General features: G+C 45.3%; 2 protein-coding genes across 35 annotated transcripts in view; both read left to right on the plus strand.

Annotated features, from left to right (window-relative positions):
• The window catches only part of xkr6b (XK, Kell blood group complex subunit-related family, member 6b), a 41,836-nt gene extending 24,818 nt beyond the window's left edge, over nucleotides 1-17,018 (plus strand). The window contains 3 exon segments of the mRNA XM_022213025.2: nucleotides 8,764-8,872; nucleotides 8,874-8,961; nucleotides 10,900-17,018. Of these exon segments, the coding sequence (XP_022068717.1) occupies nucleotides 8,764-8,872; nucleotides 8,874-8,961; nucleotides 10,900-11,876 (1,174 nt within the window). The 3' untranslated portion in view covers nucleotides 11,877-17,018.
• Nucleotides 1-26,868, plus strand: part of ccm2 (CCM2 scaffold protein) — a 58,910-nt gene that overhangs the window by 16,068 nt on the left and 15,974 nt on the right. For 31 of the 34 annotated variants that reach the window (XM_051936837.1, XM_051936842.1, XM_051936844.1 and 28 more), the window contains exon 1: nucleotides 17,602-17,977. The exons of 1 other annotated variant lie outside the window; for it this stretch is intronic. In XM_051936837.1, the coding sequence (XP_051792797.1) occupies nucleotides 17,948-17,977 (30 nt within the window). In that variant the 5' untranslated portion in view covers nucleotides 17,602-17,947. Of the gene's footprint in view, nucleotides 1-17,601; nucleotides 17,978-19,365; nucleotides 19,460-26,591; nucleotides 26,665-26,868 lie in introns of those variants that run through there. 2 more of the 34 variants (XM_051936869.1, XM_051936868.1) reach the window with 2 other exon arrangements.

Genomic DNA, 26,868 nt, shown 5'->3' on the forward strand with positions numbered 1-26,868 from the left:
GTGAAGAACTGTTCATGATGTGTGTATTTTGTCTGTACTTGTGACAGCAAATATCACCTTGGGGACAATAAAGGTTAGAGTTCAGTCTCTCTTCTGATTGGATCATTTCCTGAATCTTTGATCACATGACCAGATTCTCATCATCAATAATTAATCAGAGTTCTCCAATAATCCGTCATGTTCTGGTTCCTGTCAGTAAACTGAACTCTGATCGATATCTGTGGGTCGATCACACATCTGATCTATTCTCTCCTGTCTGTTCTGCCTGTCAGTAATGAGCTGCTGGGTTCTGTGGAGAACGGTTCCTTCAGATCAGATCAGTGTGACTAATGTTCCTCTGCAAAGGCTCTGAGATAGAACGGCTCTGCTTTGTTCCCTGAACACGGAGAACGTATCAGAGATCCAGCAGAACACACGTCTGTTGGATCTGCATGTCTGAGAGAACATCTAGAACATCTTTCTTCTCAGAGAACATCTAGAACATCTTTCTTCTCAGAGAACATCGAGAACATCTAATATCTGACACAACATCCATCTGCATCTCCATCAAGCTGCAGAACGTCGCTGTTCTCCGGAGACTCAAACCAAACGTTTCCTGTCAAACATCTGCAGGAACTCTGACAGCAGAACCCAGAACAGGTTCTAGTTTTCTAAAGGCTGGAGACTGGACCGGTCCATTCTGCAGCCAGCTGGAGGGGAAGAGAATGGAAGAATGGTACGGCCCGATAGATGGAGAGCAGACTGGAGCGTGAGCTGAATATAAAGAGAGGAGGAGGAGAGGTGCATGATGGGAAGAGGAGGAGGAGGAGGAAGAGTAGGAGGAGGAGGAGGAAGAGGAGGAGGAGGAGGAAGAGGAGGGGGAGGAGGATGAAGAGGAGGAGGAAGAGGAGGAGGAGGAAGAGGAGGAGGAGGAGGAAGAGGAAGAAGAGGAGGAGGAGGAAGGGGAAGAGGAGGATGAAGAGGAGGAGGAAGAGGAGGAAGAGGAGGAGGAGGAGGATGAAGAGGAGGAGGAAGAGGAGGAGGAAGGGGAAGAGGAGGAGGAAGAGGAGGGGGAGGAGGAGGAGGAGGAAGAGGAGGAGGAAGAGGAGGGGGAGGAGGAGGAGGAGGAAGAGGAGGAAGAGGAGGGGGAGGAGGATGAAGAGGAGGAGGAGGAAGAGGAAGAAGAGGAGGAGGAGGAAGGGGAAGAGGAGGAGGAAGAGGAGGAGGAGGAGGAGGAAGAAGAGGAGGAGGAGGAGGAGGATGAAGAGGAGGAGGAAGAGGAGGAGGAGGAAGAGGAAGAAGAGGAGGAGGAGGAAGGGGAAGAGGAGGAGGAAGAGGAGGAGGAGGAGGAAGAGGAAGAAGAGGAGGAGGAGGAAGGGGAAGAGGAGGAGGAGGAGGAGGAGGAGGAAGAAGAGGAGGATGAGGAAGAGGAAGAAGAGGAGGAGGAGGAAGGGGAAGAGGAGGAGGAGGAAGAAGGGGAAGAGGAGGATGAAGAGGAGGAGGAGGAGGAGGAAGAAGAGGAGGAGGAGGAGGAGGAGGATGAAGAGGAGGAGGAAGAGGAGGAAGAGGAGGAGGAGGAGGAAGGGGAAGAGGAGGAGGAAGAGGAGGATGAAGAGGAGGATGAAGAGGAGGATGAAGAGGAGGAGGAAGAGGAGGGGAGGAGGATGAAGAGGAGGAGGAGGAAGAGTAGGAGGAGGAGGAGGAAGAGGAAGAAGAGGAGGAGGAGGAAGGGGAAGAGGAGGAGGAAGAGGAGGAGGAAGAGGAAGAAGAGGAGGAGGAAGAAGGGGAAGAGGAGGATGAAGAGGAGGAGGAAGAGGAGGAGGAGGAGGAGGAAGAAGAGGAGGAGGAGGAGGAGGAAGAAGAGGAGGAGGAGGAGGAGGATGAAGAGGAGGAGGAAGAGGAGGAAGAGGAGGAGGAAGAGGAGGAGGAGGAGGAAGGGAGGATGAAGAGGAGGAAGAGGAGGAAGAGGAGGAGGAAGAGGAGGAAGAGGAGGATGAAGAGGAGGAAGAGGAGGAGGAAGAGGAGGAGGAGGAGGAGGAGGAAGAGGAGGAAGAGGAGGAGGAAGAGGAGGAGGAGGAGGAAGAGGAGGAGGAAGAGGAGGAAGAGGAGGATGAAGAGGAGGAAGAGGAGGAGGAAGAGGAGGAGGAGGATGAAGAGGAGGAGGAAGAGGAGGAGGAAGGGGAAGAGGAGGAGGAAGAGGAGGGGGAGGAGGAGGAGGAGGAAGAGGAGGAGGAAGAGGAGGAAGAGGAGGGGGAGGAGGATGAAGAGGAGGAGGAAGAGGAGGAGGAGGAAGGGGAAGAGGAGGAGGAAGAGGAGGCACACAGATGAAAAATAGACTGAAGCTCAGTGATTAGTTTAGCTGCAGTTCTAGCTCCGGTTCTGGTTAATTTTCTGGTTTTGGTTCTGAGTCTGATCCTGGTTCTGGTCCTGGTCCTGCTTCCAAGTGTGGTTCTTATCCTGGTCCAGGTTCTGGTTCTGGTTCTAAGTGCTGGCTGTTTCCACCAGCAGCTCCTTCCAGTCTGAATGGAAGTTGTGGTTTTCTGTGTGAACAGGAAGTGGGTCAGAGCTTTTCTTCTAATCCGATCTAATCTGGAGGAACTCTCAGCTGTCGGGGTTTTCTCCAAAAACAACCTTTTAAAGGCAGAGGAACGTCCAGCTGCTGCCGGGTCATCTGAGGAGACACGGGGTCTGGCAGACGGGTTCTTAGAGCAGAACCCTTTAGAACCGAGTCCTTTGAACAGAACCACAGAAGAATCCAGTTTCTACTGGATTCGGGTTCTGTTTCTAATGAACAGTGATTCTCTTCTAACATGCAGTTATTGTAGTTGTTGTTGATCAAACTGGGATATTTTCCTAAACTTAACCAGTGACTGAAAACAAGCTTGCCTTTCAGAATAAAGGTAGAGCATAGTGTGGCTCTTTCAAACTAAAAGTCTTTCTGCAGAAACAGAAACGTTCAGACGGTTAAATTAAAAACTGATCTGTTATTTAGAGATAATTCTCCAAATGATCTGCAGATAATTAACTGAAGTTCTTCTAAAATAATAAACTATAAAAACATGAAATCTCTAAACTGTCTGAGCTGCTTCCTGGATGAACCCATCTGATCAGCTGATCAGCTCCTGATCAATGACCTTCTCAGAGGTTCCTTCCTGCTCTGCAGCTGGTCTGACATCAGTTTAAACCCAACGTTGCTAACGTTGCTAACGGTGATGCTCTAGAAGCTCTGAGACGCTGAAACAGCAAACCTGAAGAACGTTCCTTCATCAGTTCTTAGAACAGTTTAGCATTTTCCTGCAGATTTACAGCAGAACATTAGCTTAGCATCAGCCAGAACATCGCTCACTAACCCGGTTCTGACCTGGTTCTGACCCAGTTCTAGCTAAGAGATTCTGATCACTGGTGACCAGATTAAAGTGCTTTTCTGGTTTTAGGTTAATTTTCATAAACTGGAGTCCTCTGGTTCCTTCAGTTCTGTTAGATTCTGATGATGTTTGGGATGATTCTGTTGAGATGTTTACGGATCTGGGTTCTGATGAAGCTTCTGATGAAGGTTCTGATGAAGCTTCTGCAGCAGACTGGAGGGTCTGAATTGTACCCGGGTCAGTTTGGAGATCCAGACTAGAGCTTCTAAACGAGCTGTAAATTATGGTCTGTTGGTTTATCTGAACACAACGTTAGTGTGTCTGTGTTGTTGTGTGTTACAGTTTGTTATTTTTTATTTTATTTTTTTTAAATTTTATTTTATATCCCTTATTAATCCCACGAGGGGAAATTCAGATTTTCGCATATTCCCTCATCTGGGGGGTCAGAGCACAGGGCCAGCCGCGGTACAGCCCCCTGTACATTCACTCATTCACACACTGAGGAAGCTGCCATGCAAGGCGCTAACCATGACCCACCAGGAGCAATTAGGGGTTAGGTGTCTTGCTCAGGACACCTCGACATGAACACGACGGGCCGGAACCGCAACCCTCCAGTTGCGAGACGGCCACTCTACCCACTGAGCCATGCCGCCCCTAGTTAGTGTGTTACTGTGTGTTACAGTGTGTCATTGTGTGTTACAGTGTGTTCTGTTATTGTGTGTTGTTGTGTGTAGATGCAGTGGTCTCCTATCTCCTCCTTCAGGTGTTTCTGCTGCAGGGTCAGGAGGTCAGGAATCTGTGGTCCTCAGACCAGCAGACCTCTAATTTCCTGACATGTCTCCAGCATCCAGCTGAACGGTGAATTATTGCCTTCAGACGGTTCAGAATAAATCAAAGTGTCAGAAGAGCAGATATCAGAGTCCAGACCTCCTGATTTCATCCATGAACATGAGTTTCAGCTCCGTTAGCAGTTTGAGACTCTGAGTGGGAAAAATAAATGATGGATTTCTGGTCACAGGGTCAGTCTGAATCAGACATCAATGATGACGCACAGATTTTATTCGCAGATTCATAATTAGTCATCTAGAACCCCACACTAGGTCTATTTTTAATCATTATGGGTCTCTGCATGTTTTTAAGAAAGTTTGATCAGAGAAGGTTCCAGTTTTTACATGTTTAGACTAAATGTTGATGTGGACTCACTGATAGGAACCAGAACCTGGAGTTATGGAGGTCCAGATGTTCATAGAGGTCTAGATGTTCATAGAGGTCTAGATGTTCATAGAGGTCTAAGTGTCCATAGAGGTCTAGGTGTTCATAGAGGTCTAAGTGTTCATAGAGGTCTAAGTGTCCATAGAGGTCTAGGTGTTCATAGAGGTCTAGATGTTCACAGAGGTCTAGGTGTTCATAGAGGTCTAGGTGTCCATAGAGGTCTAGGTGTTCATAGAGGTCTAGGTGTTCACAGAGGTCTAGGTGTTCATAGAGGTCTAGATGTTCACAGAGGTCTAGGTGTTCATAGAGGTCTCGGTGTTCATAGAGGTCTAGGTGTTCATAGAGCTCTAGATGTTCATAGAGGTCTAGGTGTTCATAGAGCTCTAGATGTTCATAGAGGTCTAGGTGCTCATAGAGGTCTAGGTGTTCATAGAGGTCTAGGTGTTCATAGAGGTCTAGGTGTTCATAGAGGTCTAGGTGTTCGTAGAGGTCTAGGTGTTCGTAGAGGTCTAGGTGTTCGTAGAGGTCTAAGTGTTCGTAGAGGTCTAAGTGTCCATAGAGGTCTAGGTGTTCATAGAGGTCTAAGTGTCCATAGAGGTCTAGATGTTCATAGAGGTCTAGGTGTTCACAGAGGTCTAGGTGCTCATAGAGGTCTAGGTGCTCATAGAGGTCTAGATGTTGTTTTTTCGTGATAATGGACATTTGGATCCATGAGAAGAGTTTTTGTTTTGAAATCTAAAATAAACATTAGGAAACACATTTGTCAGAAGCCCAGCAGACTCTCAGGATCTTTGTTTCTATATCTATATGACTAAATAGATCGTTTCTAATTGTTTTATGCTTTCAGGGATATAAAATCTGAAAACTGGATGTTAAAACTATGTTGACTGGATGGAGGCTTTAGCTTGTTAGTATGCTACCAATAGCATTTAGCTCAAACTTTCACTGCCAAAGACAAAATGGATAAAGTTCTGTAGCTCCGCCCACTGAGCTGCCAATCACTTCCTCTCTAACACCTGAACCAGGAAGCATCCAGCCAATCACGTCCTGAATATCAGAGCAGTAATCTGCAGTTTTTATTTCTGGTTTTAGGTCAGAGTCACCAAACCTTTACCTTTCAGGTGTTCCAGGTGATTCTGTTCCTGTCGGTTTCTGCAGCAGGTCAGCTCATTCCAGCTGACATTTACCAGACGGATGCAAAATGTCAGCGAATGTCAGAATTTAGAGACTGATTCTAGACGTTCTAACAGAGAGACTTCAGACAGACAGAAAATAAACAGACAGTCTTCCAGCTGCAGGTTTGTTCTGTGGCTTAACAGAACATCCAGCTGGTTCTGGTTCCATCAGAACTCTCTAGAACTGTTCTCCTATCATTGCTTTGCTTTGTATCCTTTTCATGGTGCGTTCTCAGAAAAGAAGAACCTCGAAGAATGTTTTAGTTCAGAATGGTTCCTCAAAGAAAAGCTGCAGAATAAATACTGAGTGTTTCCAGGAATTAGTCTGAACCCATCATGGACGTTACATCTCAGATCTCAGCAGACACGAGAAGAACAAACACTCCGTGAACCAGCAGCTCATTATGAGAAGAACCTCTGGTGTTCTGCTGCTGCTGTTCTGCTGCCGTTCTCTCTTTAGATCTCTGGACTCTGTTTGTTTTTCTATTTCTGTCTCTGCTGTCCTCGACTGACTGCACATCAAGAGCTGCATTCATTAGTCCACAGAGCCTCCAGCTACAGGAGCTGCACTCAGAGAACCCAGGCAGCTAGAGAACAGCTAGAGAACCTTTATTGAGCACTCAGAGAACCCAGGCAGCTAGAGAACAGCTAGAGAATGTTTATTGAGCAGCCAGAGAACCCAGGCAGCTAGAGAACAGCTAGAGAACCTTTATTGAGCACTCAGAGAACCCAGGCAGCTAGAGAACAGCTAGAGAATGTTTATTGAGCAGCCAGAGAACCCAGGCAGCTAGAGAACAGCAAGAGAACAAACAGAGAACCCAGGCAGCTAGAGAGCAGCTACAGAACAACTAGAGAACCTTTATCGAGCAGCCAGAGAACCCAGGCAGCTAGAGAACAGCTAGAGAACAACCAGAGAACAGCTAGAGAACAGCCAGAGAACAACAGAGAAGAGCTAGAGACAGCCAGAGAACAACCAGAGAAGAGCCAGAGAACAGCAAGAGAACACAAAGAACAGCCAGAGAACAACCAAAGAACAGCAGAGAACAGCCAGAGAAGAGCCAGAGAACAACCAAAGAACAGCCAGAGAACAGCTAGAGAACAACCAGAGAAGAGCCAGAGAACAGCCAGAGAACAACCAAAGAACAGCCAGAGAAACAACCAAAGAACAGCCAGAGAACAGCCAGAGAAGAGCCAGAGAACAACCAAAGAACAGCCAGAGAACAGCTAGAGAACAAACCAGAGAAGAGCCAGAGAACAACCAAAGAACAGCCAGAGAACAACCAAAGAACAGCCAGAGAACAGCTAGAGAACAACCAGAGAACAGCCGGAGAACAAACCAAAGAACAGCTAGAGAACAGCCAGAGAACAACCAGAGAACAGCTAGAGAACAGCCAGAGAACAACCAGAGAAGAGCCAGAGAACAGCAGAGAAACAACCAAAGAACAGCCAGGAACAACCAAAGAACAGCCAGAGAACAACCAAAGAACAGCCAGAGAACAGCCAGAGAAGAGCCAGAGAACAACCAAAGAACAGCCAGAGACAGCTAGAGAACAACCAGAGAAGAGCCAGAGAACAGCCAGAGAAACAACCAAAGAACAGCCAGAGAACAACCAAAGAACAGCCAGAGAACAGCTAGAGAACAACCAGAGAACAGCCGGAGAACAACCAAAGAACAGCCAGAGAACAGCCAGAGAACAACCAGAGAAGAGCCAGAGAACAGCCAAGAACAGCCAGAGACAGCCAGAGAACAGCCAGAGGACAACCAGAGAAGAGCCAGAGAACAGCCAGAGAAACAACCAAAGAACAGCCAGAGAACAACCAAAGAACAGCCAGAGAACAGTTAGAGAACAACCAGAGAAGAGCCAGAGAACAGCCAAAGAACAGCCAGAGAACAGCCAGAGAACAGCCAGAGGACAACCAGAGAAGAGCCAGAGAACAGCCAGAGAACAGCTAGAGAACAGCTTAGAGAACAACCAGAGAATCCAGAGAACAGCCAGAGAACAACCAAAGAACAGCAGAGAACAACCAAAGAAACAGCCAGAGAACAACCAAACAGCAAGAGAACAACCAAAGAACAGCCAGAGAACAACCAAAGAACAGCCAGAGAACTACCAGAGAACAGCTAGAGAACAACCAGAGAACAGCCAGAGAACAGCCAGAGAACAACCAGAGAACAGCCAGAGAACAGCTAGAGAACCTGTCCAGCAGCTCTGGTTCTCTGGAGTGGTTCTGGAGTTTGTGTTTGTTTTTCTGTTGATGAACCTCTGTGTTGCTCATCGCTGTTTACTTGTGTTCTCTATAAATGGAGTCATTGTTCCAAACAGAACCGAAGCCAGAGAAGATAATTAATCCCAGTTCCACTCCAGGATGTTCTAGTGTTTAGTTCCATCATCCTGATTATTCTGATAAATGTGAAATATTCTGATGTGATCAGAGAAAAGGCTTCAGATACAGAGTTACTGCTGCAGGTTCTGTTTTTATATATATATATATATATATATATATATATATATATATATATATATATATATATATATATATATTGTTTATTTCATATAAAAATATTGATATGTTTTTATATTTCTGTCATAAAACAGATTTTCATCTGATCTTTCAGGGTTGGACTGAGTCAGTTCATGGAAAATCAGCTGAAGAAGTTTCGTTTTTTACTGAACGTAGTTAATTAAAACTATTTAAAATGAGATATTAAAGATATTTAGATGAAATGTTCCAGTTCCAAAGTTGAAAAATTTACAGCAGAACCAAATGTTATGGATGAAAAGTTCCTAATCTGATCATTTATTCTGTTTTTACATTTCTGGCTCATTTTAATTTTATTGATTTTGAAAGAAAAAAAAATCATTAAAACCTGTTTGTGTTGAAGTTGTTCTCCATAGAGGAACCTCAACTGTTCCATGATGAGCACTGACTCTACGTGGAACCTCACATGTTCTGTTTCTGACTCTATGTGGAACCTCACATGTTCTATTTCTGACTTTACGTGGAACCTCACATGTTCTGTTTCTCTGCAGGTACATCCGGACCATGTATCTGGGCATCCAGAGCCACCGGCAGAAGGAGAACCAGCGGTGGTTCTACTGGGCCATGATGTATGAGTACGCTGACGTCAACATGCTGCGGACTGCTGGAGGCCTTCCTGGAAAGTGCTCCTCAGCTGGTGCTGCAGCTCTGCATCATGATCCAGAGCAACAGGGCTGAGTGGCTGCAGTGTAAGAACTTCTTCTACATCACATCTCCATCAGCGCTCCATCACATCTCCGTCACATCTCCATCTCAGCTCCATTCCTGATGTTTTATGAGTCCTGTCTAGCTCCAGAACCTTCTCCTGACCATCCATCTCTGTACCTGGTTCCATCCTCCTCCTGTCCAGAGCAGCTCCCAGAGGAGGAGATTCAATCAGAACCTTGAAACCTTCATGTCTGCACAAACACCATCAGTGTGTCTCCATGTAGCAGATGATCCTCCATCGTTCTTTCCTGCTCTGACATTTCTGCTGCCTCCACTGGTCCACGACTGGAGGAACCAAAACATTTCTGGATGATCTCAGGAGTAATGATGTCTGAAGGACCTCAGCAAGCCATCAGGTCCACGTTAGACTGCCATTCTGTGGTGGAACTGTTCTACCAGCTTTAAAAACATCTATCAGGATCCAGCAAATATGTTGAAGCACAATCACCATCTGTAGAAAAAAGGTCACTGGGACCAAAAACCAGGTTCTGTGAAATGTTTGGATGAATGCTGACAATCTCAGAACTGGAAATCCTTAAATTGTCACCTCAAAAAAAACTTGTAACCTGGGAAGTCTTGTAGAGGTTCAGTATCTCCAGAAAAAATAAAGGTGGTACTGGAGCCACAGAAAGTTCCTGTAAGTGGAGAGCACCTTTAAAAAAAACTAGAAAGAGACGAGAGAGGCAGGCCACCAAGACACACAGTGGAGGCAGCATCATGGTGTGAAGCATGGTGGTGGCAGCATCATGATGTGAAGCACGGTGGAGGCAGCATCATGATATGAAGCATGGTGGAGGCAGCATCATGTGAAGCACGGTGGTGGCAGCATCATGATGAAGCACGGTGGAGGCAGCATCATGATGAAGCATGGTGGAGGCAGCATCATGATGTGAAGCATGGTGGTGGCAGCATCATGATATGAAGCATGGTGGAGGCAGCATCATGTTGTGAAGCACGGTGGTGGCAGCATCATGATGAAGTATGGTGGAGGCAGCATCATGATGAAGCACGGTGGAGGCAGCATCATGATGTGAAGCATGGTGGTGGCAGCATCATGATATGAAGCATGGTGGAGGCAGCATCATGTTGTGAAGCACGGTGGTGGCAGCATCATGATGAAGCACGGTGGAGGCAGCATCATGATATGAAGCATGGTGGAGGCAGCATCATGCTGTGAAGCACGGTGGTGGCAGCATCATGATGAAGTATGGTGGAGGCAGCATCATGATGAAGCACGGTGGAGGCAGCATCATGATGTGAAGCATGGTGGAGGCAGCATCATGTTGTGAAGCACGGTGGTGGCAGCATCATGATGAAGCACGGTGGAGGCAGCATCATGATATGAAGCATGGTGGAGGCAGCATCATGATGTGAAGCACGGTGGAGGCAGTATCATGTTGTTTCTCAGCAGCAGGTTCTGGAAAGCTTGCAAAGGTAGAGGGTAAATGAACAAGCTGATGATGAGACGTGAAGAAGATCAGTTTTCCATCCAGATGATGAATCGAAGCAAACAGACAAAGATCCTCAGAGATGGTTTAAAGACAACAAGGTGGAAGTTCTGGAGGAGTCAGAGTCCAGACGTCCATCCAGCTGAGGATCTGACCAACACATCCACATCACTGTTTGGTCAGAACATCTACAAGCTGGAAAACATCTTGTCAAACTTTCCACACATCTGATTGTACTGTTAAACTTGGTAAAATGTCAACTGTTGTGTGTCGAATGTGGTATTTTCAGTTGTAAAGTGTGTATTTATACACTTACAGGACCTTTCAGGGACCACCTTGTTTGAAAACTTTTGTTCCATGTTCAGGAGCCAGTAAATAGAAATGAGGCCTCTGCTGGATGCATTCAATCCTGTGGATCTGCTGGAACCTGTTTTATCTCAGGTCCTCTGACTGTATGTCTCTGTGTTCCAGGTGTCTCTGCCCTGTCCTCCCTCCTGTCCCTGGCCTGGGTGCTAGCATCTTACCACAAACTCCTGCGTGACTCACGTGACGACAAGAAGAGCATGAGTTACCGAGGTGCCCTGGTGCATCTGTTCTGGCGCCTCTTCACCATCTCTTCGCGGGTGCTCTCCTTCGCCCTGTTTGCCTCCGTTTTCCACATCTACTTTGGCATTTTCGTGGTGCTCCACTGGTGCGCCATGGCCTTCTGGGTCATCCATGGCGGCACTGATTTCTGCATGTCCAAATGGGAGGAGGTACTGTTCAACATGGTGGTGGGCGTGGTGTACGTCTTCTGCTGGTTCAACGTGCGTGAGGGCCGGACGCGGTACCGCATGGTGGCCTATTACACGGTGGTTCTGCTGGAAAACGCCGTCCTCAGCTCCCTCTGGTATGCGTACCGTGACCCAGCCACCACCGACGCCTATGCCTCTCTAGCCCTCTGTGGCGTCTTCCTGTGCTTTGCCTCAGGTGTGGCCTGCATGGTTCTCTACTACGGGGTTCTCCACCCCATGGGCCCCCGCTTGAGGGTTCTGGCCAGTTCCTGCTGTGCCGAGCTGCTGTGGGGCCTTCCGCTGCCCCCCGAGGCCGAGCCCATGGCCCCCACGCCGGGGCCCCGCGGCTCCCAGGCCACGCCCACTCCCACACGAGGTTTGGCAGGGGAGCAGGTGGAGTCGGACGAAACCGCCACAGACACCTGCCTTCCGGTTTTCCAGGTGAGGTCCACGGAGCCGGTGGATGCCGCCGGGAGGCCCATCCGGCCCGAGGGTCCACTCATCAAGATAGACATGCCCAGAAAACGCTACCCCGCCTGGGACGCTCACTTTGTGGACCGGCGCCTGCGCAGGACCATAAACGTGCTGCAGTACATTAGCCCCAACGCCGTGGGCATCAGGTACAGGGACGGGCCGCTCCTCTATGAACTCCTGCAGTACGAATCGTCCCTCTGAAGGCGTCTCCGTCCACCACCACAGTCTGGGTCAGCTCTGCTCCTTACCTCCATGCTCTCTCTCCTCCTCCATCTTCAGGACGTTTCCTGCAGGAGACGTCGGTTCTGTCACCTATCAGACACTCATGAGTTCTGTTTGGAGAAAACACAGAGAAGATGATGAACCTCCAGAAGCTCTGCGACATGCAGACGTCTCATATGGTCCCCTCCAGCTGACAGACGAGGGCTCTGTATGAGTGTGTAGATAACATATGAATGTTTCATTCTGAAATGTGTTGAATGCATTCTACTGTATCGGTGATTCAACCTGTGAATACTTGTGAAGGGCATACTGTACGTCCCAGAGACATGGGACTGACGCAAAGCCTGATGGGAATGATGGAGGAGCGTCTTGGAGGGGCAGGTCTTTGCACATCCCAACATTTACTGCCATTGTTTATGTAAAGCATCCAGATATCTGATCATGTTTACTGAGTCTGTAGCCCGGGTTCTAAATCAGAACCGGAATCTTCTGACTGTTGGTTAGAAACGGACACAAACAAAGCAGAACAGACCGGTTCTGCATTTCTGTTCAAAATCCTAAATGTTGGCAGAAAACGAAGCACACTGACCTTCAATCAGTCTCAGATGATGATTGTCACGGTGCAGACTGCCCCCCGGTGGAGGCCGGCTGTAACAGCAGCCTGATGGTGGCCCACATTCAGCAGACAGCACAGAATCTAAGAAACACCAGAGGAATGTAGACCAATGAGCACAATGTTTTCTAATTTGGTGAACCGTGTTAAAAACATTCCAAAGACTTTTTTAAAAAGATTGCAGATGTTTGTTAAACAGCAGGAGGTTGGAATCGTGTGTTAATGAGCACTTTAAAGTGCAAAGACAGCCTTCATGGAATCCTCCACCATTCCCTGTGAACCCTGCAGAGTTCCCCTTAAACTTCCCTGCTGGTTCCTCCTTCGGTTATTAATATCTGCTTATCGGCAGCAAACACAACTTGTAATAAGTTCCTGAAAAATTCTGACAAATCTGAGAGGATATTTCTATGCTATCACCCTTCAGTGTGTATTTGTGTCTACATTTATAGTCATTGAGCTATATTTTGCCAGAACACACAGTTTTTTACATGAGAAAAGTGTTAAACTCCTCTCGGAGCCGATGCTCTCGTCGAGGTGCCGTTAAAACAAAGCCAAATCTTATCTTACAGTACTGTCTCCAGTTTATTTGCCCCTTAGAACCAGTTGAATGAATCTGTGCCATGTTTAGGCCTGCTGGTCGCTGATCTCCACTCCGATACCCACTCAAAAATAGAAAAACATGCCTTCTAGGTCACAGGACTGAAGTTTCCAGAGAGGGCTACTGAACAATCCATAAGGAAAATGAATGCATTTCCAGTTTTCTCTGTTAGTCGCTGATCCATCTGAAGCTGTCTGGTGTGTTTTTTACATTGTGGTGTTGGCATGACTTCAGTGTGAGGCGTTAATTCAGATTCACCCAACAGGAGCTGCCTGAAGCCCAGCACCACTCAGATTCCTTGTCCTGGCCGGCTGGCGCTGCCTCGCTGTGGCCTCCGGTGCCGGTAACATCGTACTGTAAAAGGCAGCCGCCGGCCGAGTCCAGGCCAAAGGTGAGGAGGGTTTTTGCCGGGGATGGAAAAGAACACGAGGACAGATGGTGCTGAAGGGCTGAGGAGTCCCGGTCCGTCTGTGGTCCGTCCTCGGCCTCTTCTCTCCGTTCTGTCCTCTCGCCGAATGTTCAGCTCCATCCCCGGTTGCTGCTCCGCCCTCTTCCCGTCTCCACGGTGCCGGGCCTCGGAGCACTTCCACCAAACGCCCTCTGGTAGCTGAACTACGGGGTTGAGGCTGAACAAACGGAGATCCTGACATGAGAACATGCAATGAGGTACACTGCCACAGCTCCACCATCCAGGGTCTGCCAGCCGACGTTCAGCCCTGACGATTGAGAACTGTTGGGTCAGCTAGCAAACATCCGGCACGCCGTCTGTAGGTACATGTATGCAACCTGTTCTTCATCAGAGCCTCCATGTAGTAGTGAATGAACAGCCATGTTAGTGAGTGAGATGAATACTAAGAAAAACAGCCAATACAAGGGTTCCTCAGGACCAACAACCAGACCACTGAACCAGCTGACTCAGGGGTGTCTCAATGCAGTCCTCATCCCCACGCATGTCCTCAAGGGTCTCCATGTTTTCCTGAACACAGCGTCCCGTCGGTGGACAAACCTCTAAATTGTCTTCATTGTACCGTGGGTCGGGCCAGTTTTTTGTGGTAGTTGGCTGCCTGGCGTACAGAGCATCTTTTCCAGACACGGACTCTCGTCCAATCAGGTGCAAATACACTGTGATCCTCCATGTGTGTGTGTTGGACACACCGCCTCATAAGATCTACAACTGGGCTGCATTTCATCTAGTGGTGCTTAATGTCGAGTATTTATGCTTGCGTATTCGTGTCATTAGAATAGTGGTAACTACAGTTAATTAAACCGATTGATTTTAAACGTCTACAAAGCGTCTCTATGTACAAGTCTGGATTTTTATGAAACATGCAGTATATTTTAGGTATTTCTACAGAACAATCACCATTTTACATTCTCTAAACAGTGACTAGATAGAAGCAGATGAAAGGTGGGTTTGATATATTTTTCTTGTTTCTTTAAACGGGTCTAAGAGCTAAGCGGTTCCTACGCTGTGCAGCGTAGAACTCAGGCTGCCACACTTTATACCATGAACAACCAGAACCCTCCTGTCCGGTCCGCTGCCACGCCTGATAGAACCAACACACAGCAAGAGCGTGTGAACATCGTTCTCCTCGGTCCTTGTTGTGCCTTGTTCTTTTGGGTGCTTCGATGCAGCCACGGCAGCCAGGTCCGCAAACAACAACGCCAACGTCTTTCTTTACTCGTTTCATGTGCCAGCACGCACCCAACCAGAACCTCCCCGTCTGCATCGCAGAACCAGAACCAGACCGGTTCTCTGTTCTTTCCGTCAATTGTTCAGTCTTACAGCTTCATCAGAACGACACTGTTTCAGAACCAGGTCTAATCAGGTTCTGTCAGAGATGCAGGAGAACACGAAAGGCGAGACTGAACATGTTGTGTAGGGAACACAGAGTTCCTCAGCAGATCAACACTCAGAAAAATAAGGGTTCTGACAGAAACCAAAAAATGGTTCTTCCTAGTGATGCAGTAGAAGACTCATTTCAGTTACACTAAGAACCATTTAGCCAGAGGTCCTTCAAAGAACCCCCAAGAGTGCCTCAAAGAGCCGTCAGCAAATGGTTCCTTTAGGCACCATCAGAGTAAGAACAGGTTATCTGAGGAACTATTCCTAAAAATGTTTCTTACAAGAGCCAACAAAGGTGCCTCAAAGAACCATCAACAAATTAGTTTCTTTAGGTACCACAAATGGTGCTCCAAGTTACTTAAAGAACCATTTTCCAGACCGTTCTTTGTGGATCCACCTGTTCTGGTTCTACTTTGAGAACAGGACCTTGTAATCATTTAGGTCATCTTAAACCCAAAAGTCAAATGTGAGAATTTACAGCATTTCGGGGTTCCTTCCATTAGAACCTGTAATATTTTAGGTTGTTCTGACAGAACATCACGTTCTAGCATGTCAGTTCAGCATTCTGTGGAGAACGTTTCTCTGTTTTCTGATGTTTTATCGACCAAATTATAAAATGATGTTCTGCTGCGGCTCAAAAAACCAAAGAACTCCAATATACATGAAGAACCTTTAGAGGACCACGGAAAGCTGGTGAAGAACCATCCTCTAAATAAACAGGTTCTTTATTTGGTTCCTTGTTTGAAGAACCACTGAGGAACCTTTATTTTTCTGAGAGTGCAGCTCCAGCTGATGGAATGTTTGTCATTTTGATGGTTCTAAGGAGAACAGTAACAGAAACCAGCCACGATTCTGAAGGTCTGATTGTTTTCTACTCGTGTCTCTGCCTTCACTTCTTCTTCTTCTGTCTTGATTCTGAATGATTTGTGGTTCCAGGACGTAACAGCAGCTGATGAAAGCGACCCGATCACTGGTTCTCCTCCCAGCATGCCTTTAGAACCCACATTCAGCATGCCAGTGCTCTGATTTCTGCATTAATGTGTAGCAGCAGGCCGTCGTAGTGTTTGACCATCTGCTGGAGATAAAACGGTGCATTTTCTGCTTTTCTTTGTGTTAATGACCTGGTGCTGAACAAACGTCTCAAGGTGCTACCACGGTGGACTGCACGGTCCACCTTCAGAGAGCTCAGCAGAACCTGCAGAACCCAAACCTGCAGCCTCCAACGTTCTGCAGCAGCACCTCAGATCCTCACAGTTTACAGCAGAACTCAACTCTATGGTGCCATTTTAAGTTCCAACCTGCACAGAAACAACAGCTCCAGCTCCGGTTCTCTTTTATTCCGTCTGCTCTAGGATTTCTGTTCCTGAGAGAATCAAAGTGGCAGAAGACAAAATGCATCTTTTTAGCACAGGAGAACAAATGTACTTGTGCTCCTGGAATTTGGGTAAAACTATATATAGAACGTGATTGCTGTGTTGTAAATTCCTGTCATCTATATGTCCTTAACCTGTGTGTATCTCTTTCTGTTGTTCTTGTAGAATTGGCTGTAACCTTTTGTTCCAAATGGATTTGATATTCCGATGAAGCGCCTATGGTTGTCATATTATTGCTGCTGATTTTTGGAATTGTTATCCGAGGTGTTGGGAGATCTTGCTTTGTTTCTCTTCAGTCAGTTTTAGATTGTGTTAGCTTGTCGTGTATTGACGGATCTATCGGGATGCTGTTCCAGATGCCGTGGCGTCTTTATGAACGTGGACTCATACGACCTATAAGGAATGATTTCTTTGTTGTTGTTCAATATAAAATGTAAGTAAATCGTTTCATGGAATCCCCGTTCTTTAAAAAAGCAAAACTGATGTCCAGTATTGTACCTACGCCCTATTTTTGGGAACAATATGAATATTATTAATAACATATGGTGCTAAAGTTCTTTTTGTATGTTTTGGTTTTTAGATGAAAACAGAAATATTATGCTGAAAATGTAATGTTAAGCCTTACTGTAGATTCATATATCAGACTGTTCATCCCAGAAGAGAAAAATAAATATAGTATTTGAAAGTGAAACCTGTCAGCAGCGTGTTCTTGTTCACATCTCACTCCAGATGCGCCACCTGCACAGGTGGAGCGTGTCAGAAAACACACCTGGGACTGTTTCAATGTTCTCATTCAACTCTATTTAGACTCACAGCAAAGACAGAAGATGTAGTCGTACAAATGCCAAAACGGAGATCAAATTGGCAATAAAAATATTTTAAATGACACATTAGCCAAAATATAATTATGGGATGCTTGTCTGTCTGCTGACAGCTCCTCTTTCATCTGCACACGCCGTATAATATACACTATAATATATAATTGTCCATTTTATATTATTCTGTGTTATCCAGTGTGTAATATGTAGTCTATCATATTATATAGTCTATATAACATTATCCAGTTTATAGATTATTCTTATTATTTTAGCATGTATTGTCAGTCTCTGTTATTATTATGTAATCATTTTTATATTCATTCTGTAGTCTATAGTTTCATATATTATTATTCTGTAGTTCATATTTTTATATTTTGTGTATTTCCAGTGTTTATTGTTATTATTATTGTTTTTTTTTTCTTTCTTTCTATCTGCTGCTGTTTTGGTCGGAGCGCCGCAAAGCATGCTGGATCTCAGCTCTACGCCCAAAATGGCGGCCCGATTGAAAAGTTTTTCTTGTTTTCTTGGAGTTTGTTTTCTTTACGGAATATTTCTGTAGCTGCTCTATCTGTACGGAAACTTCAGGTTTTACATTTTTGAGGAACTCCGGCAGTTTTTCTGACGGCTGGAGGATTAAACAGGGACCAGGATGGCGTTTTGCTATCAGCTCAAAATTGGGCATCGCTTTACCAATGCTAGACTAGGCTAGGCTAAGCTGAGCTAGGCTCGCTGCCATCCTGGCGGCTCCGTGTTCTCTCCTGGAAGCTGAGCGGAATATGAAGAAGAGGATCTTTACATAGAGATGGAGGATGATGTGAAAAAAGTGAAAAAGGTAAGTCTGGCAGTTGGCGGAGTTTTACACAAAGTTGATAACTTATCAGCTAGTTAGCTTAGCTGTTAGCCGCTAAGTTAGCAGTTGAATATCAGGTAAAGTTTAGCGTCAGTTAGCCGAGCAGCTAACAACGTCTGGCTCTCAGTACAGTACTGATTAACTGTGTTTTTAATCACCAAATGTCTCTTAAAATGGAGAAATCTTTACCCTTTAAAATATATTTAAATGAAAGATGGACTCAGAAGAAGCGAACGAAGTGTTTGAAGTTTGGAAAGTTAGCGTCCCCTTTCGGAACTCCATTCAGCTTTCTAGAGTTTTTATTCTTTACAGCTCTCTAAGGTCATCATGAGCTCTGTTTGTCACAGGGAAGGCTGGTTAGATGTGTTCGCTGTCACCGTGGACTTCGGCTCATCAGCTGGGTGTCAATAAGCAGAGCTGGATGATTTAAGGAGGACATCTGGAGACAGATGTTATAAGAGCCGCAATATTCCAAGCATTTCTTTAAATCTTTTGCACTGAAACAAACATAAAAATAAAGAGGAGGACGTTATTTTGCTGCAGTCTGTTATCAACAACCCTGTTCCCTCCAGACAGTTAACAGTCTAACACTTTATTTCTAATATTATGAGACACATCTGGATGCTTTAATAACTGAATTAATTGTCCAGTCCTATAATAATACATTTAATATGTATTGAATCCCATTTAATAGTGTTTTAAGTCCTGTTTATGAGTAGCTCTGAGTTTTATGGCCTCTGAAAGACATCTGATCTATTTCTTCGCCTCTAAATGATGTGATTTCTGCTGGAGCATTTATTTATTCTATTAAACACAATATAACAACCAAACAACAAAGGCAGTTATTTCAGGTGAGGTTTAGAAGAGAAAGTCTCCTCTCTACAGGTGCTATAACCAAATACTAAAGTCATAAATCCACAGAAATGAGCAAACAAGCAGCCAAAGTAACCCTCAGTGATTCATGTCTAAAGGTGTGTTAATATAAAGCTGAACAGTGCACGTATATGTACTGGAACCATCTCTGTTTTCTGTATTAAATAAACTAATTAGGGTGCTTTATATTTCCATCTGTGTATAACTTTTCTAAGCTCCAGTATTTATTAATAGATTTAAAAGTCGTGTTGGGGCGCCACCATCGGAGGCATCTTTAGAATATTACACGTTTGTTTTCTAACATAAAGACACAAACTGCTTCAGAACTATAAATAAATGACAGTAATTAAACAGATTTCTAATTAGATGATAATCGGAGCGTTCTATAAATTCTGAGACGGTTCTGTGTTCTGCTGTCCAGTTAAACAGAGAAATAATAATTGAAAATAAGCAGGATAAAGTCAGAGCTTACCTGTGATTCCTGGTTGTTCTGACAGGTTCCTTCAGGTGTTGGAGCCCTGACAACGCTCTGATCTTTACGGTCCTATCTCCTCCTCCGTCCTGACGTGAGGAACGTTTCCTCAGATGAAGGTTAGAACATGAACCCAGTATGAAGACGCCGTTAGAGCCGTTCTGATACTCCATCTGTTAGTGAAGAGAAGCTTCTCGTGGTTTTAACCGTTTAGTGAACATGAGGAAGCTGATCTCCCCATGGATTTAGAGAAGATTCAGGCTTCATGATGGGATCAACTCCACAGAACCGACCCGTCTGTTTAGAACCGCACAGTACACTAATCCTGAGCTTCAGTTTAATGTGTTCAAACTGAGGGTTTATAGACTCACACGTCACGTGTTAAATCACAGCTTTCCTACAAATACTGCCACATAAAAACATGACAAATCAAATTATAATAACGGTCAGAAATCACAGTTAGACGTTCTCCTCCAGTCATTCAGCCCTGAAGTGATCTTAATGTGATGCTCTTTATCCTTCATTTATGTAAATATAACGTGTATTAACTCTATCTGTAACCTGTTACATCCTGGTTCTACCAAACACCACCTTCTACCCAGAACATCTGATCAGTTCCATCTTTGGTTAGTATCTGAGGCCTCAGATCAGAAGAACATCCATAAACGGTGCATTTATTCCTTTACTGTAAGGAACATAAAATAATAATTAACCTCATTATTAATTAGTGTGATCAATAAACCACCTGTATTGACCTGCAGCTGTTCACTGCTGGTTCATGGTGATGCTGTTCTTCATCAGTTCTGGGTGGTTCCACTTGGTGGAGACAGAACACAGTTTTATGTCCACCGTCTGGAGTTTAGACTAAAATACAGGTTAAAGCCCAGAACCCCGCTTAGAACCTGATTATGGAGTTCTACTCTTTAGAACCTGATTTTACACACACACACACACACACACACACACAGACACACACACACACACACATACATATATATATATATATATATCGCTTTAAGGTCCAGGCATTTTCCGCCCGAAATTTCTACTGAGATCTACAGAAAGTAAATTGAATGCTGTTCTTGAACTGTTTGGAGTACATGCATGGTTGGGGTCTCCTTTGAAAGCTGACAACCTGAATTTTCACCCAGTGCAGTCAGAATTACTCTAGGTGCTACTGGCACAGAGTATTTCATGTTGGCACACACTGAATTAGGATGAATTTTTTTCTCGCCTACATTTTTTCCCCTAATAAAACACCTGAAAATCAGTGTGGCAGCACTGTAAGAGCTTGAAAACACAATATTGCAAAAGCCTGGGGTCTTACATAGTTCAGGTCAAAATTTCAGAGCAATACTACAAGAAATGAGTGTTTCACACATGTATTTGTACTGATATGCCCCGCCCCTGTCAATGTTGGACAGCCTCTGTACACCCTCTGCACGATGGTATGTGTTCGTTTTCAGCCCATTTTCACTCCAAAAACTCATACAGAACTCAAAAAATCACTTCAGATAGGCTTCAGTGTCGATCACACACACAGATTAAAAGGAACACAGAAACAGCAGGTGGAGCCCGGAGCTCACGTTTGAGAAGTCACATAACCCCGCTAGCAGAGGCGGGATTTATATTCAAGCCATTCAGCAAGCTCATTGGCTACCAGGCCTGTCAATCTAACGTTTCCTCCGACGTGATTTGCTGAGAAACAAGTCAATCAAGTGATGTAATCCATATCTGTCAGACTCGGCCATGGTTGGCTAAATCGCCGAAGTAGGCGGAAACGAGTCACCTGATTGGTTGAAGTTCGGTTTGAAGCGGTAGAGAAGCCTCCAGTATCCATTTTGAGTCCCGAACAAAGGAAATACGAGCATGTTTGATAAACTTATAATACAAAAATGCACTGAATATGAAACACACAGTGCCACCACGCGCCGCGTGCACGCGCACGGAGCCGATCGTTTTCTGGATTTTTTTACTTATTTCGAGACATGTTTTGGCCAAAGTATTATACTGGATTGTTTCCTCTGCATGGCTAAGCTTGGGTTCTGGCCGGTTTTTGTGGATTATCTTCTTTTTTAGAAGATAATCTAAAAATTTTGGTGGCTCTACAGTGAAGTTATTGAATATATGTGTAGTGTCTCTTTTCGCTGTTGCAGCGGTTTTGCTATTTGCAGACGGTCCCTGTTCACTCGTTGCACCGCCGGCTGCTCATAGACGCCAATGTTATTTCTGTAGCTTGAAATACAGCGACTTTTGATAAAATTGGCCTTGTAGCACATTGTCTACCTTACAACGATTTGAAAGAGGCATCGTTCATGTTTTGACAACATATATCTCATGAGTTATTGATGCCGGAAGTCCGAATCTGTGAATATCTTTCCAACTTTACCGAACTCCGCCAGATTCATTGTAAACTAAACTAATGCACGTGTCTGAGTTTGCAAAGAACTAAAACTGGACTTAATTTACAGCAATTTAGGCTGTACAATGGGCTGATTCATACGCCAATTGCCACGATTCATAATCTCAAATTATGTTTGTTTTGTTATTAAGCCTCCTTAGCCTCCTCATTAGCCTCCTTGCATTAGAAGGCCCGGCTCGTTAGCGTGCAAGCTAAGCAGTACCGTCTTTCGTCCATAAACTGTATATCAATTAAAACAGTACAGTTTCATGAAATAAATAAATTACAAGAAGTTGGATGTGTTATTTACTTGACCTGTGAGGCGTCACCTGCCCCGGTAGGTCCACCGGGTCCACCCGGCGTCTACTCTTTATAAATGGCGCATGCGCGTTTGGAGCAATCGGTGTTCGATTACCTTCCCCTGTGACCTATGTGACGTCATTCCAGTATTTTTCTACTCGTACCCATAAACTTGAATTTGTCCTCACAGGGCAGACTTCGTAGTCGTAGAAATTAGAGTTGCGCTCACAACTTTTAGGTTCATACTCGTAAAAACAATCCTAACCTTAAATTTATCAAACTCATGCATATGACAGCAGAACTTTGTGTACAACTTTTTTATTAACATACAAATGTTTAACATTACGAATACGAATGGTTAGAATCGTGGATGAATACTTTTGACAGTAATCTTATTCCATACATTTTTGACCAGGAACGAGCGTCCAAAGACCGTCCAGCTGTACACCTTTACGTGACTTGTTGTTTGTTGGACAAATGTGTTTATATTACCCGCTGTGGTAATCACATCTGAAAGTGGTTTATACCGGCGGATTCATGAGAATCTCAGCTTTCTATGTGTGTATAGTGTTTGTGTAATCGCGTTTGCAGTGTCGTTCTATTTTGGAAAATGCTTATGCAGATATCAAAACGGCCCGCCTGCGGGCCGGTGTACTTTAACAGGATATACACATACACTAGATTCTAGATTGGGGATAAAGCGATGAATGGATGATGGTGAATGATGGATGGATGATGGATGATGGAGATGTTTCAGGAGGTGACTACTCAGATCCAGTAAAGTGTGTTTTTATTTCTTTTTTCCCCTCAGATCTCACTGTTTTCTGTCATTCTGACCATTTAATGAATAAAGTCATTAGAGCTGAACTAAAACGGTTAAACTGGTTTAAATGTTGGGTTTCTAGTTTTCATTCTGACTGCTGTGGTGCTGCTGTGGGTGAATAAAACCTTCTGGACAGGACCTCAATGAGTCACTGATGACCAGGAGATGTGGTTGTTGGAAGGCTGGTTTGTTGTTGGTTGTAATTGTTCTTGACTGTTGGAAAGTTTAAAGTTGAGCTTCGTTTGTGCTCTGTGTTTCACCGTAAACGGACTTTAATGGTTCATGTTTCACAGGCTGAAGCTATGAAAAGTTCATGAGCTGTTAATAATTCAACTGCTTTGAAACCTGAAGTCTGATCTGGTAGATGAACCTTCAGTGTCAGGTTCAAACACACCTGGACAGGTGAGTTTATGTGAATGACTTAGTAGAACCATAGCTGCAGCTTATTATTATTATTTTTTTATTAATTAATTGGGCTGAACAGGAAAATATCTGGGCTGCACAGTGGACTAGTGGTTAGCACTTTGGCCTTGCAGCAAGAAGATCCCCGGTTCAAATCCCGGCCTGGGATCTTTCTGCATGGAGTTTGCATGTTCTCTCTGTGCATGCGTGGGTTTTCTCCGGGTACTCCGGCTTCCTCCCACAGTCCAAAAACATGCTGAGGTTAATTGGTTCCTCTAAATTGTCCGTAGGTGTGAATGTGAGTGTGATTGTGTGTCTGTATATGTAGCCCTGTGACAGACTGGTGACCTGTCCAGGGTGTCCCCTGCCTTCACCTGAGTCAGCTGGGATAGACTCCAGCACCCCCCATGACCCTAGTGAGGATAAAGCGGTGGATAGAGGATGGATGGATGTAGGAAAATATCTGGTTGGGGTTTTCCCAGCAAGGATTCTCTGAAAACTGATTGTAAGTTAAAAAACTAAATAATTAGTGAAAGTCAGAAATAGGACTTGATGTCTAACTGATTATGCAGACATTCTGCCTGATGAAGGTCCTCTGGAGGTAAATCTGTGCTCCTCTGTTCAGCTCACAGGAAGCAGATGTGGTTTCTGCAGCAGATCATGGTTCCAGTGGTTCAGCAGATGTTGGACGCTGAGCTGCAGAGTTCTGATGGAACACGTCTACATGTTAGCATGTTCATATCCAGATTTTAAACCGACGATGTGAAGATAAACGAACAGAATCTGTCTGATAGAAGTTCATCTACTCTGATTTAAGGTTCAAAGGTTTAAAACTTTAACAGAACAACCTGTTGAACTGCAGACCCACCTGAGCAGAACATCTGAAACAAACAACATGAAGAAGATCATTCACAACCACTAACGCGATTCTAGAAGACAGACCATGGAAACAAACCCACCTGGTCTCAGGTACATGTAACTATGTGAGATGTTTAGGGAACATCTGTGAGGCGTTAAGATAATCCTTTATTACTCCCTGTGTCCGGGGAAATTTCCCATGTTACAGCAGCACAATAAACAACAATATAATTATAAGCATGATAATATTCACAGTAAGTTCAAGAGTGTAGGATGGAAAAGTAGCTTAAGGAGTGATGTAAAGTACAAAAACATTAAAATGGTGCAGGAACTGTGCAGATTATGTGGTGAAAGATGATGTGATAGCGTCCAGTTTATGTTAACATCATCCAGTGATGCTGGTGTTATAAAGTCTTATAGCAGATGGAATGAAAGATTTGCGATAGAGTTCCTTCTTACAGATTGGGTGTCTCAGTCTGCTGCTGAAAAAGAGACTCCACAGTGTCATGCAGTGGGTGAGAGGGGTTGTCCCTGATGGATGTGAGCTTTGCCAACATCCTCCTCTATGGAGTCCAGGGAACAGTCCAGCACAGAACCGGTCCTCCTCACCAGTCTGTTCAGTCTCTTTCTGTCCCTTTCAGAGCTCCCTGCTCCCCAACAGACCACTGCATAGAAAACAGCAGACGCTACCACAGAGTCATAGAATGTCCGGAGCAGAGTCCTGCACACTCCAAAGGACCTCAGTCTCCTCAGCAGGTGGAGACGACTTTGGTCCTTCTTGTACAGGACCTCTGTGTTGTGTGACCAGTCCAGTTTGTTGTTGAGGTGAACACCCAGGTATTTGTATGAGTCCACTATCTCAATGTCCAAACCCTGGATGTTCACCGGTGCAGGCTGAGGTGTCCTCCTCCTGCAGAAGTCGATGGTCATCTCTTTCGTCTTACTGGCGTTGAGCTGCAGATGGTTTCTCTCACACCAGTCGACAAAGTCAGAGATGACTGTCCTGTTCTCCAGCTCGTCTCCATCAGACACACACCCAACAATGGCTGTATCATCAGAGAATTTCTGGAGGTGACAGCTCCCAGAGTTGTAGTGGAAGTCTGATGTGTACAGGATGAAGAGAAAGGGAGAGAGCACTGTCCCCTGTGGGCCCCCATGCTGCTGACCACTACATCAGACACACAGTCCTGAAGCCTCACGTACTGTGGTCTGTTGGTGAGGTAGTCGATGATCCAAGCAGCCAGGTGACAGTCTACTCCCGCTCCCTCAAGCTTCACCCTGAGCAGAGAAGGCTGGATTGTGTTGAAAGCACTGGAGAAGTCAAAGAACATGACCCTCACAGTGCTGCCGGTGTCCTCCAGGTGAGTCAGCGATCTGTGCAGCAGGTAGACGACTGCATCATCTACTCCAATGTTCGGTTGGTAAGCAAACTGTAGTGGGTCCAGATTAGGGTTCACCAGGGGGAGTAGATTCCTGAGGATGATCCTCTCCATCATCTTCATCAGATGAGAAGTGAGGGCCACAGGTCTGAAGTGGTTTGGCTCCCTGGGGTTCCTGGTCTTTGAGACAGGAACCAGACAGGAAGTCTTCCACAACACAGGAACCCTCTCCAGACTCAGGCTCAGTTTGAAGATGCAGAGCAGCACCTGACAGAGCTGGTCTGCACAGTCTCTGAGGAGTCTGGAGCCGATTCCATCAGGACCTGTGGCTTTCCTGGTCTTGATCTTTTTTAGCTCACTTTAGGATTTAGGGAACATCTGCGAGGCCTTTAGGGAACATCTGCGAGGCCTTTAGGGAACATCTGTGAGATGTTTAGGGAACATGTGTACCCATGTATTTAAAGAGCAGCATGTTATGGGAGGAATTTAAACCAGGAAGCTCCAGAGTTTAGATGAAATCCTTTTATTAATGACAAATGCAGTTATTGCTGAAGTTCTGCTGGTTTGTGATGAACCCCAAGTGTCTGATTTAAAAACAGCTGCTATTATTCACTGCAGCAGTGAATCAATAATTGATTTATTGGCTCAGAAAATAGCTTTAAATGTGAGATGATTGTAGTACTGATCAGATCATCCTGTTGTCCATCATTCAGCAGCTCTGGTCTGCTGCTGGGGTTTGATCTGTTAAATCAGCAGCTCAGAGATCAGAAAGGCTCAAAGGAGCTTTCTGCAGGTTCTTCTAGATAATATCTTCTGTGCAGATGTTCTCCTCTATAAATTTATACCTCATCCTTTACATGTTCTTCAGGTCATCTCAGTAGAACTACCAGAGGTCCAGGTGGAGTCCTGCAGGTTTCTGGTTGTCGTTCCGTCTCCGTGTTCTGGGCGTGTCTAACAGCAACCTGGTGTTTTCTGCAGGCGTGTGGTGCTTCTGCAGGCGTGTCTAGCAGCACACAGCTCGTGTCTTGACAGGAAGTGGTGGTTGTGAGGTGGAGGTAGAGTTGGTGACTTCCTGTGGGGGGGGGGGGGGGGGGCGACTCCCTGAAGGTCTCAGCTGTCAGGCAGCAGGTGGTCAGGAGGACAGCGCTCATGGAGACCGAGGTAACGTTAGAAACATGCGTGTTGGCGTGTTTGAGTGTCTGCTGGTAGGTTTTCCTGCTCTGTGGTGTAGAGCTGCAGGTTTCCGTGCAGCTTTTTAAAGTCAGGGTTTAACGATGCAGTAGAACTGAACAGAAGTTCAGTTGTCATTTTTTTGTTGTTGTGAAAAGTACTAACGTAATTGTAACTGGAGAACCACAATGGTAT

This window comes from Acanthochromis polyacanthus, chromosome 16, assembly GCF_021347895.1.
Source record: "Acanthochromis polyacanthus isolate Apoly-LR-REF ecotype Palm Island chromosome 16, KAUST_Apoly_ChrSc, whole genome shotgun sequence".
Classification (NCBI taxonomy): domain Eukaryota; kingdom Metazoa; phylum Chordata; class Actinopteri; family Pomacentridae; genus Acanthochromis; species Acanthochromis polyacanthus.